General features: G+C 37.3%; 1 protein-coding gene across 1 annotated transcript in view; it reads right to left on the bottom strand.

Annotated features, from left to right (window-relative positions):
* POLA1 (polymerase (DNA directed), alpha 1, catalytic subunit) overlaps window positions 1–12,722 on the bottom strand; it is a 202,571-nt gene that overhangs the window by 160,921 nt on the left and 28,928 nt on the right. The window contains exons 20-25 of the mRNA XM_009998493.1: window positions 12,222–12,351; window positions 11,802–11,921; window positions 10,561–10,657; window positions 9,893–10,017; window positions 7,952–8,101; window positions 7,600–7,722 (exon numbers count right to left, since the gene is read on the bottom strand). Coding sequence (XP_009996795.1) covers window positions 7,600–7,722; window positions 7,952–8,101; window positions 9,893–10,017; window positions 10,561–10,657; window positions 11,802–11,921; window positions 12,222–12,351 — 745 coding nt within the window. The remainder of the gene's footprint in view (window positions 1–7,599; window positions 7,723–7,951; window positions 8,102–9,892; window positions 10,018–10,560; window positions 10,658–11,801; window positions 11,922–12,221; window positions 12,352–12,722) is intronic.

The raw sequence follows: 12,722 nt of genomic DNA, 5'->3' as shown, positions 1-12,722 counted from the left end.
ATTGCTTGTTTACATTAAGAGACCTGCATCAGGTATGCCCCAGCTAATTAAACTACACCTACTTCTCAAGAATCTTTTGTCCCAAACAGAATTCTTTGTCACCCACCAGTCTCCTTTATCCCTACGTACCTGCAGCAGCAGAGACAAACAATCCACTTTCCACAGATAAAGGTCTTGAACAAACTGCTTCATCAGTCTCACAAGTATATTTCAACACTGAAAACAGCGTAAGCCATTCAAGCATATTTTCTAAATTAAGCCAATGAATCTTAGCAAGAGACCACAGGACCTGGCCCATACATGAAAACCTGCATTCAAATTACTTAAAAGATTTTACTTTTTTTTAGCTTTGAAACCAACAGTCTGGTAAGATAAGTATCACTACTGAAATGTCTTCATCCTTCTAGTTTTCCTCAATTCAAATGACAAGCTCTTACTCTCACATCTGTTGGATCTAGCTGACCAGGGTGATAAATCTGAGAGTGAATTAAAGGAACTTCTAAACTGATGGTCATAAAACAATTTCGGTTTGAAGGGATCTCTGGATATTATCTAACCCAACCTCCTGTCCCAAGACAGGGCTAGACCTGCCCGGTGCAAGTCTGTGCATCTCTGGGAAAAGTCTGACTTCTTCTCGACAGGTTTCATTAGGATGTTGAAGACCACAATTAATTCCATCCTTAAACTTTTTTTCTCCAGACTGAAGAAACCCAACTCTCAGTCCCTTCCTATGCATCAAAGTAGGATTATTAACCACCCTTAAATCTTTACCTCAAAACAGCAGGTTCAAGTGAGTATTCACCCAAGAGACTAACGAGTAGATCATGTAATTGTGGATGGAGCAAAAAGTTTCTAATACAGCTTGTTGTGCAAGAGTGAACTTTTGCATAGTGGGCACCATTCCCAGGAAATACATTACACTTTTTGATTATGAGATCAAGGTGTCATATCTTTGAAGGACAGTATGAATATTTATTTAAGTCTCGTGGGAGCAGACACTTCAATTAGATCATTTTTCTACACTCTTTGGAATACTGCTTGAAAAGGAAAATTATTTTTCCCCCTGATTTGAAGTCTCTTTCTTTTGAAAGCTTTATTACCATCTAGGTATCCAAATCTATGGTTTCTAGAACTGGCTGACATCCAGCTTAAGATAAATGCATGAGGCAATAAAACCCTGAAGAACATCTTAACTTCTGTTAAGCCTCAAAACCAGAAATATTTTATGGCAGGCTACTAATGAACTAAGAAAATGCATACTGCAGACTCTTGTAGTGCTAACAAATACATAGGCTGGAGGAAAACAAAGATAGCAGTTAGTATTTGTATTCTTCCAACATGAACAGCAGGTACTGAAAATTGTTTTGTTTGAAAACAGAACCTAAGCAGTTTACAAACAGTGTTCTGATGTTGCAAAAACTTTCACCTTCATGGTGAAGCTTCTGTGTTCCTAAATCTACCTTTTAAGAGGCGTCTCTATGCCTGAATCTGAAAAAAGAGAACCACAAAAGGATCTCTGTCTTCTGAATATCATTATCCCTACAGTATTGCAGATAGGATTAAAGGATTACTTCAGTTACTGTAAAACTGAAGCTTGGCAAGCTTTGGGGTTGCAGGCTTCAAGTGCATTCCCCAATACACTACTGTACATCTGAGAATCTTCCCTGTTACCACTGAATGTGGAGAGATTTCTGCCTCTCCTGATCTTGAGGTGTCAGCCCTCTACCAACTAACACATCCAGCTTCTATACAGGGAAGTACTTCACATTTCAGATATGGAGAATATGCCAGAGACCTTGCTCTTTAAGGTCACTCAGTACCCTGGTTTTCAGTTTTACCACAATTTTGGGTAAGGAATGTTTTGTTGCTCCCTAGTCAGCCAGGTTAAGATAAGATTCAAGCAAAATCTGTCTCTTTTGGCAAAATAGGAAAAAAATACAAGATAGGAAACCATAAGAAAAAAAACAACACACAAAACATGAAGAAGAAAACAACAAACCAATGCCCCACACATTCATCCTATTAGCACCTACAGTTTCAGTCAAGTGTGAACTGAAAAAAGGCTGGTCATGCCTGACTCCTTATATCTCATATTGAATCTGCCCTCACTTTCCAACCTTCTCCTTTCTACCAGCTCTAAGAGCATGCCGTGAGTCACTGAGTCATTGATCCAACAAAAATCAATTTTGTGTTCCTTTATAGAGTTAGTTTTCAACTCCGACCACCAGGCTGATCCAACTCACCATGGTGCCATGCAATTGCTATAACCCATACATAGAAATCAGTAGTCAGGGAGGGGCACCATACCTCTCATGATAGCACAATCTTAAAATGAGCATTCATTAAAGAGAATTCTCTCTATTCATCTGAGTTGCTCTACATCTTACATCTGGTCAATCTTCCTAAACACTTCTTCTTGAATATCCATTAAATAAAACCTTTCTGTCCAGTGGAAAAAGAAAAAAACCACCACCCAAAATAAGAAAAGCAAAATAAATAAAATAGTTTTGTGGGTTTTTTCCCCTCCAGACTAATTACCTCCTTACCCAGAATATTCTGGCGCTTCTCCTTAATTGAAATGTTTCATTTCCTCTCTTTGGAGATGCAAAAATCTTTATGAGACCAGATGTCATTTCATGCACTTGACTAACAATAATATTTCATTTCCACAAATGCTAAGATGCTCCATAATTTTTCTACTGCTTGGTACTCAGTTTGCATTTTCAGATTGTAAGCAGCCTCTCCCTTGAAATATCTATGCTAACTCATTTTGGATATTAGCATACAGAATAACATACATAGTTTTTTCACTGGCTCATAATTGCATAAATTGATAAATTTAACAACAGTGACAACTGGTTTGACCCCAACAGTTTCCATTTAGGGACAATGCAGCAGTTTAGCGCTAGTTCTCATAAGATTTCAGTTTGCCATTTTAATATCTAAAAGCAATTAGAAAACTCTTTTACCATCAAGTTCCATGTCTCCCAAAAATATTATATTGATGATGTATTCCTTGTTTAAAAATAGACAGTATGCTCAGCTGAGACCTTAGGAATCTCCTTTCACTCATGTAATCATCTCTTCTCCCATACTACAACATGGAAGAAATAGTGTCTGAAAATTGCCCCAGTTACGTGACAATTCTTGCAGACTGCTTAACCAAGGCTTTAGGTGCAATTAAGAGAAAGTAGCTGAAGATCAATTTTCCTGGATGAACAAGACTAAAAAAGCCAAAAAAATAACCAAAAAAAGAGATGCTTGGCTTTCTTTACAGAATAAAAGTACAATACGCAGCCATTAACCTGCTTACCTACCCTTGCTTAATTTTTTTAAAATGAGCTCATCTTTCTCCACTTCATCTTTCTCCTCCCTCATCCATTCTTTTCCCAGACTGGAGCAATAACATGCTTTTATTCTTTCCTTTTGATTGCCAGGGTCTTAAACTAATTATTAATTGAGAATGTATCTAAAGGATCTGAATGAGAAAGTTGGAATTAACCCAACTGCCTCTTTCCCCCTTCTATTTCAAATACTGTAACACTGGATCTACCGGTTAGTACTGCTGAAAAGCAAATGTGTTATTTTAGACTGACAGCCATTAGCAACCAAGCTGCCTACAGATAAAATTCAACAACTTTGCTGTCCTGTAGGAAAATCCTGCAGCAGAGAACATCCTGCATATGCAAAATCAGACAACTGACACTTCATCAAAAGACTTGTCCTTTAAAGAGGCTAGGAAGGCATGACCTTACACTGCCTGTTAGTGCAGAGCTGGCTAGTTGTACAACACCGACTCATCTCGTTTCCAGTTGTTAAATTACATTAAAGGACAGCTAAAAATATATTAAATATTTTCCTATTACTTTTCCATGCAAGCAACTGCTGTAGTTACAACAACAGCAATGGTCAAGCAAATGCTTAGTAACATGGGGAGGTGGAGGGGAAGGTCCAGGAATCCTTCTAATGCATTCCATATCAATAATGTAACCTTTGGATTCCAAATGCAGAAATACTTTTATTTATTTATTGTAAGAACAAGAACTGATTAATTCAGAGTGATCAGAATAGAAAAACATTTCCATTTTCCAAAAAGGTAAAACAAATTTGAGCTGTAGTTTTAACTCCGTCCCACTCAAATTTTTGCCTTCCCCCCTGCCCTTTCCTTCAAAATACACTGAAACTTAACCAATCAACCTGTGATATATATTACACTAAATATGGACGAATTTCACACTGGCATGCCCCACCTTCTTCCCTGCTAGAGATAACCCACAAATGAAGAAAATAAACAAGGAACACTCGTTTGAAAGAACTGATAGTCAACGTTTAAAACACTTCGTGACAAAAATGAGTCTTAATTGATTAATGATCTCAAGGTCTCTATCGCCATCTAGTGAATACTCACTGCCCTTACTACAGGATCCACAGAAATTGCACGTCATCCACTAGAGCCACATGCCAACCTCTATGAGACCCAGCTGACCCTTGGTCAGAGTGGCAAGGCTTTCCTACATTTTTACTGCATGTCTTAAGGTAAATAAAGATCAAGCACTAGGTCTTATCTCACCAAGGCTGACTGAAGGCGACTGAGCTCTTAGGGCTTACACTCCATCCTAGCACCGTGATCTGGCTTTTATACGTTGTATTTAACACTTCTGCTGTCAAAATGAAGTGAACATGCCAAACACTAACATAGGTATAAACCATTTTTTTTAATGGCAATATGTAATTATAAGGTTTTTTTAGACAACCTACGAAGCCCCAGGGCACCTCCACTACTTTTAGTGCATTAGCATCACAAAACCACAAAGAGAGTCCAGGAGAGGCAGTACAAAGGCATCAGACACTTGCAGTACTCAACCTTCCCTACAGCTTCAGTCAGGGAAAGGGGTCTTCAGTCACAAAATTAGAAAGCAGCCACTTATGAAAGTCACCAAACCTCATTCTCTTTCAGCTACACTAAAACTAAATGCTACAGTCAGCCTCAAGGACTTAAACTTGAAATATGTATTTCCCACTTTCAATTACTCTGCTAAGACTCAGACTGAACTGAAATTGTGTTAGAGCAAATACTAAGTTCAGTTTTCATTCCACACAGTATTTTTCCCACTTAGACATATACAAGCCTACCTGCATTTACTCAGGTTCACTCCACAACAGTAAAAAAATAGAAAAGTATCAATTACTCAACATCAGAAAAGGCCACTTAAATTCAGATCAGTAATATTTTTCCATAATAGTTATTATTTAACGTTTTCATATAGAAAAGCCAAATCTGCTGACACTTAATGTTCACCTTTTTTATATTAGTGTTTTGTGGTAAGAGAAAACCTATGAATAGAAAGACTAATGTAAAATATAAAATCTGCATTTCCAGGTTAAATAATTCAACTTAAAAAATCCCAGAAAACTAAGGTGTCCTCTTGTGTCATCTTTTATGGCAAAAACTATTACTCAAGAAATACGGATGTAATCAAGCTGTATCTGTTTATTAACTACCTACCTAAAAATGCCTGTTTTCAAAACAGAGCATATGCAGAGTATTTAGTCAATCTATCATACATACATAGATGCACAAAATCAAGAGATCATGCTGAAAAATTCTCACATTTTCAAAAGTTTGTCATCTACACAGTATCCAGAGTAAAGAATACTAGTCTACCTCAAAGAATAGGAAAAAAAGATTGTATTAGCTCTAGAGGACAAGGGATACTGCACTGGAGAGACCTAACAAGACAGTGCTGCCCCACGGAGCTCAGCACCAGTGCTGCCAGATGCAGACCAGTTCGCACAGACCTTCATTGCCATCTCCCTGCTGGGCTCCCAGCAGATCCATTTCATGGAGAAACTTTTAGACCTGCACTGGGTACAACACAAACTCAAGCAACACTGGGTCATAGTATTAATTTTTTCCCCAAACTCATAGCAGAGCAACTAGAAAACTGAAGATTCAAATGCAGCTTTAAAGAAGCTTGGCAGAAGCAAGCCCAGGTCCAGCACCACCAGAATTTTAGAGGCAAGAAAATTCTTTCCAACTAAAAATTAACTATATAAGAGAAAGTGTCTCAAAGTTTTCCCTAATACATCCTATACCACCTATTTCGGATTTTCTCATTCCACCATCATTTTGGAACATTATGCAGGAACACCAGAATTTCATGCACCACAATCTCACAGCTAATAAGTCAGAAACAAATGAGAACAAACTCTATGTGCAAACAAAAAGTATTTTTCCACCTTAACTGAGGCCAAAAGCTCCATACAATACCCAGTTTGTGACAGGTGCTTTATATGAGTAATGGAGATCATAAAAAAACCAAATCAAATTCATGACTTGTAAAATGCTGCTAGAAAATATAAAGCTATAATAAAAGACTTTCAATGCCAACCTCGCAGATATATAAATCAGACTCTATTTAAAAAAAAAAATAATATATATATACACATATACACACCACTCCCTTAAAGGAAACATTAACATTCAAATTCACATGGATTCATACTGCATTTACAGCTCTCAAACCTGGAAGTTATTTCCTAGTTAAACATGCATGTAAGGTTAAACATACTGGTTACATAAACCGGGAGGACAGCAAAGGTGGGGTTGTCTCTAGAGAACTGTTCAGATGGGAAAACTTTAAAACAAATGGTTTGTTACCAGAAACAAAATGCCCCTACGCACATCACCTGGGGGTTGTACATGGTGGACCTTCAGCACACTGGGTAGCCCACAGCAAGGACAGCTCACATCACAGGGAGCATCTGCCTCTGAACACAGATGTGAACTCATCCATCTCCCTGCTCAACCAAAGGGTTGACCAGCCATCATGTCACATTTGTTTCTGGCACCTTTGCAGACTCCCGCTTGATATTCTCTTCTATGAAGAACTAACACGAAGCATCACAAAAGTGCGTTTTAAGACACTGTGCATCAGTGGTATGTTTTGGATCTTTAATGATTATTTATCCCATTCAGACCAAACTGATGTGGTTTGCATTCAGCTGCCATCTTCTGATCAACAGTAAGAACAGTTTTGCCTACAAAGTTAAGAGCAACTCTTAAAATAACATCTGGCATCTTGAGACTAACGCAAAGCTTCACTTTAAGGATAAAACATACAGTTCCTGAAAAAGAAGCCCTCACGCAGAAATCCACTGTCAACGTGATTATATTAGCTCTGTCACAAACTTTAGGGTTTCAGGAACTCAGTATACCAGGCCAGTCTGGCCAAAAACAAGCTCATCCAAGCTGAATGATACCACCAAATCAAACACTAACCCATCGTTAGTTGGACATTGACAGAAAATGTGAAAGCAGCCTTGATTTTTTTGTCATCGTAATCTGGCCCATTGAAATTAAGCATTTTAACTTAATATAAGGCTTTAGATCAAGCTTCAATTTGTCATACTTCTTTCAGACAATTACCTTTTCTAGACATCAGTTTAATTTTTCTCCAATTTCTGCAGTACAAGAAAGGTAAGAACTACAGTTCTGAAAGCAAAAGCAGGTTCAAAACCATTCTCCTATTCGATAAAAAAATAGGTGGCTTAAATTCTATCTCTTTTTACATGTTCATAATGTGCTTGATGACTTACCTCTCTCCCTTTATGTGTCACCAAAGCAGCCAAAGGCTTGGCATAGAATCTGCTGTAGGAAAACCCGAGGCAGCCATACATACTGTTAGCAGTGAGTTTCAGAGCTTTCTGTCTGATATCATACTGAAAAAAAACAACCAGCAAAAATGATACAAGCATAGCCAACAGAGAACAGAACTTAATGTTCACAATTACATTCACAGCTTTTTATATAGTCTTCATCAATGATGGGCTAGAAGTAAAGCACATTACAATCACTGCTCACTATTAATCATCCCTATTCTGCAAGACTGATCAGGGCACTCAAGGGGAGTGGGAGGAAAAAAAATCAAAGGAGTTCCATAAAACACACCTGTAAATAAAGGTCAGGATTTAAATCTGGCTGTTTCATTAACTGCTTAACTTGGCGCCTTCTCTCCACCAGTTTCCTGATTTCTTTAGGCAAAACTCCCATTTCCAGAGATGGGTCCGGAAGCTCTGGAATTTCTTCCTCTTCTTCAACCTGTCAAATAATCACCACCACTTAGCATTTTTCTGCTTGAAGATTAAATTTTCATGTGTTAAGTGAAAACCTTGGGAACTAACACAGCTTGTATCTATTTCCACAGAGCACCTGAAGCACATTTTAGAACAAGCATGAGAGGGTTTTTTATGGTATTTAACTATATTTACTTAATCCCAGCTGGGGGACAGAAACTAGACTTGTCTTGATCTGGGAGAAACCAAAGAGACAGGGGACCAGCAGCAGAATGTATTAATTTTTCTTTTGATGTATGTGTATTTTTTTTTTTTAATATATCTATATATACACACATATCCAAATAACACAAACAGTCTCACTTTTAGGTATGTATAGATAGATATAAAAATACATACAAAAGCATGCACACAAACAATTCTGAAAAAATGCATCCTTTTCTTATTACTGCATAAATATCTTCGGTGTTCAGAACTGTGAAACAGAGTACAAGTTTTGTAGAACTGATACTTTGAGTAAGATAAATGACAAAAGAGAAATCAACAGTAACAGCAGAATGAAAACTCCACCCCAAGCAACTCTTGATTGTACCAAAATAACAACCTAACAGAAAGCACTCCTTTTTGTTAGCGCAACCGAGCAAATGGTTGCTCAGCAAAAATGGAAAGAAGTTTCTAAGACAATCAAAGAGTCGGAAATATACAAAGAAAGGGCAATAAAACTATTAGGTTGGCAGGTTTATTAAAGGAGTCTGGGAAAATTCGTAACAAGAAATTACACCAAAATCCGATTAAGTAGCATACCATGACAGAAAACAAAATGAGCTGCTTTGGTTTTAGAAAGCAGGGTAAATCCAAAGCGAGTCTAGAGGAACTTACTGACAAAGTTCCACATTTTTTCCTCATTTCTGCAAGGGTACTTACATTTCAGTTGTTATGGGACTATGTCCCCTAACTACTCATGCACAACACACTAATTCCAACTTGTGAGCTGATACTAGTTAAAAATAAAAGCCTCAGGTTTAACCTTTGGACCTGACTAGCTCACTGTTTCAGTTTACAGCACAGCTCCACCAACAACAGTGCCAGCACAGCTGAGGAAATGAGAACAAGCAGCCATGGATAAGCCATGGCCAACTCAACTGCTGAGAAAACAGTATGTGGAACTAAACCTTCAAGAGGTTTTCCAGTTGTGTTTAACAGAGTTTAAAACCATATTAATTTAAGACAGTTTAAGACTGTATTAAGCAGTGTGAATTTCCATGAAGCTGGTACTGCAGCTGACACAGTCACAGTATCACTCCCTGACAAACACCCCAAGTATGCACATATAGTTTTCCTGGTGTCTAGTAAGGGTTGAGCTCACAATGCATTCTTTCCCCCAAGCATGAGACTTGTGTGGCCCTCATTCAGGTACATTGGCATGAATTCTGAGGCAACTTAACTTTAGAAAGCCTCTACCAAGTTAGGATAAAATTGGTCAAGGAAATCAGGAACTGCTAGGAGGACCTGGGACTGAAAAAGGCCAACAGAGCCTCATTAAACATCTTGTTTCATGAGGATACCAAGATTTTATTTAGATAGGAGAGAACTTACCAAGATTCTATAAGAGTATTGCCGAAAGGAAGATGACAGACATAATATTCAAAAAGTCCCAGACCAAAACTTAGTATGAAGCATCTTTAAACAAGAATCACTTTGTTGAAGTGGGGGAAGGGGAATTACACATTGAAAAAGAACGGTTTCTTAAAAAGCGGATTTACAGAAAACACAGTGAAGACAGTGTAACTTCAGTCACAAGTTAAAGCACACAAACCTCTGCCTTTTTCTGTTCTTCTGATGACAGCCGCTGCACTGTGGTAAAACAGATGTTAAACTCCTGGATAATTGATGGGTACAGGCTGTTGAAGTCGAGAAGCAAAATAAACTTGTCATAAAAACCTAAAACAGAGTTTAAAACAAAAGTCATAATTACTTAGTCTCCCTAAGGACTTACTCCAACTCCACAACTAATTTAAGTGACAATAACACATTGTAGCACACTTCCCCTAAAATAACAGTTGAGATGCACCACTACCCATTTGAGAAAGCTGTCAGAAGTGGAACGATCCAACCCCATTAACTCACCAGAGTTGAACAGATAGCTTCTGGGTTGCTATAGGACACTTGTACAGTTTTCCCCACGTAGAGGAGAAACTGAAATGAAACTTACGTGTCCATTATAAAACTGTACATAGATATACAGCCTAATCCCTCACAAAACCATAATCTTCTCACAAAAAGACAAAAGCATCCCAAGAATAAGTCACTCCAAAACCAATGTTGGGAATTTCCTGGCATGCAACACCCACCCCGCAACCCCCCTGCAAAGCACCACACTAAACTCTCACACAATACACAGATGATGCTCACTGCAATCGATCTGCATTAATGTAACCTACCTGTCTCATACTTCATAGAAGAAAGAAATCTGCCATATCTTACCAACTTTGGGATCCAAGACTAAGCCCCCAGCATACGCTGCTTTCTTTTTCCCTATCTTTGATTTATTCTGATCTTCAAAATCTTCATCTTCATCCACCTACATTTGGCATTTAAAAAAGTCATTATCTAGTCTTCAAGATTTCTATGCTGTTGGAGGAGTTATTTTTGGCAAATCAAATATAAAATTGGAAGCCAGTGCATAAAGTTCCTTTTAAAATATATGCAAAACATAGTGTTTTCATCATGATCCTTATTAAAGCTCTCTACATGTCAAAACAGCATTCAAATCAACTCCTATAGGAACAAACTGCTAACAAGGGACTACAAAGACCTTAAGGAATTGTCAACATTCAACACAGCACTAGTATGCGTTTTCTGGATGGCTATAGAAGTCAACAGAAGGAGAAAAATCAGCTTATTATGCAGAAGTATTACTGCCTATTTAAAATCTAGTTTCTGGAAATACAATGGCTGGGCTTTAATGAAACAAATAAAAACCATATTACTGAACTAAAGGGTATTTTGCTGTTTGGTTTGTTGTAGGAAGAATTTTTCTTCCTGTTACATGCCATTCTCAATAATTTAAAATTCTGTCACTGCTTTGAAGCAACAATACAATCAACAGATCTTACTGCTTTGGAATTTGCTGCTGAACTTATTAAAAGTAAAATACAGTGAAACACAAATACCTTCTCAGATGTTAATTTGTTTACTGCAAAACACATAGATGTTTCTATAAACATATTCACACTGGTATTACTCAAGGAACTTTTTAATTATTACTCAAGGCATTTTTTTTTTTAATGCCCTTGGATATTTTACCCATAATCTCAAATCACCCACCTTACAAATTATACTTAAATACTGTTCATCAGCAAAATAATTGTAGGGCAAATGTGCATCTATTAAGCAACACAGACTATCTTCTTCTTTACTATTTCCCTCAACAGAAATGTACCTGGTTTATTTCAATTTTAAATTAAAATAGCAACCAAGTTTCCACAGATCTGTGATATGATAGAAAAGGTGTTAGAATGTCCTTTAAAACTATACATTTCTACATTATCAGTTTAGCAAATTTTCTTTTTTTAAAATTAAGCATAAACTGTAACATTAAGTTATGTCTAAAACTGTCTGCATTTGGGGTTTCCATGCTCTCACAGAACAGTAATACATAAAAGATAGAAGAAATTTTTATTCTTTTTAATGAAAATTCTTGAAAAGAGAAAAACTGGACCCACCAGTTTCTGAGGAGGCTTCTTAAAAACTTGTTTGTCCGGCACTATGTAGTCTTTTTCATTAAATGCATGAAGCAGCAAGAACTCATTACGTTCAGATCGTCCACCCATCATTGTCCTTGACTATAGAGGGGCAAAAATACTCATAAAAAACAGACTAAGCAACATAATTCAACTATCTCTAAGTTCACCTACCATTACTATTGTTCTGCATCATCACCACGCACAAAACTCATGTAATATGGAAGTTTTACATTATTCCTTGATTAGATCATAAAACTCACACTCATCACAGCAAAAAATTCACAGCATCTATATTCTCAATTAGTGTTTACAAATTAAAACTGGCAAATCAAACATAAAACACAAAGCTGTTTTTGTGGGACAAAAGAGGGGAAGGGGGAGGAAGTAATAAAAATGTACCATGACATTGCCAGAGATGTTTGTTATTTGAAGGGCCAGTGGCAGAACATTCAGCTCACACATGATCTGAAGAATGAACTTGGCATCTATCCAGGTGTTTTCCAGCATGTAAATTAAGCGAGAAGAATCACTGGGAAAAGAAGGGAAATGGCCTAGTAAAGTAAAATCAGCCTCCTTTGTACCCTGCAGCAGTTTAGACCTATAAGCTGTACGGAACTCTAGCACACCAGTGCTGAATTACACAGCAAGCTCTTTTAACTGAAAAAAAACCCAAACAGACAAATAAAATAAAAACTTGAAGCTTCTATATCCTATTAACATATCTAAACCAATGCTCTCACAAATCAATTTTATTTGCACATAACAAGCCACCACCCACCAGTAGCCTGAAACATTATAAAATACTGTTAAGATAGTATTTTACTTCTCAAATACCAGTATGCTATGTCAGCATCTCCATGACAAATTAAATATGCAAGCATGAAATACAGCAGGAAACCA

The sequence above is a fragment of the Chaetura pelagica genome, unplaced genomic scaffold (genome assembly GCF_000747805.2).
Source record: "Chaetura pelagica isolate M959 unplaced genomic scaffold, ChaPel_1.0 scaffold265, whole genome shotgun sequence".
Classification (NCBI taxonomy): domain Eukaryota; kingdom Metazoa; phylum Chordata; class Aves; order Apodiformes; family Apodidae; genus Chaetura; species Chaetura pelagica.
Note: the sequence above shows the minus strand (reverse complement) of the source record. Positions and strands in the feature narration are given on the sequence as shown.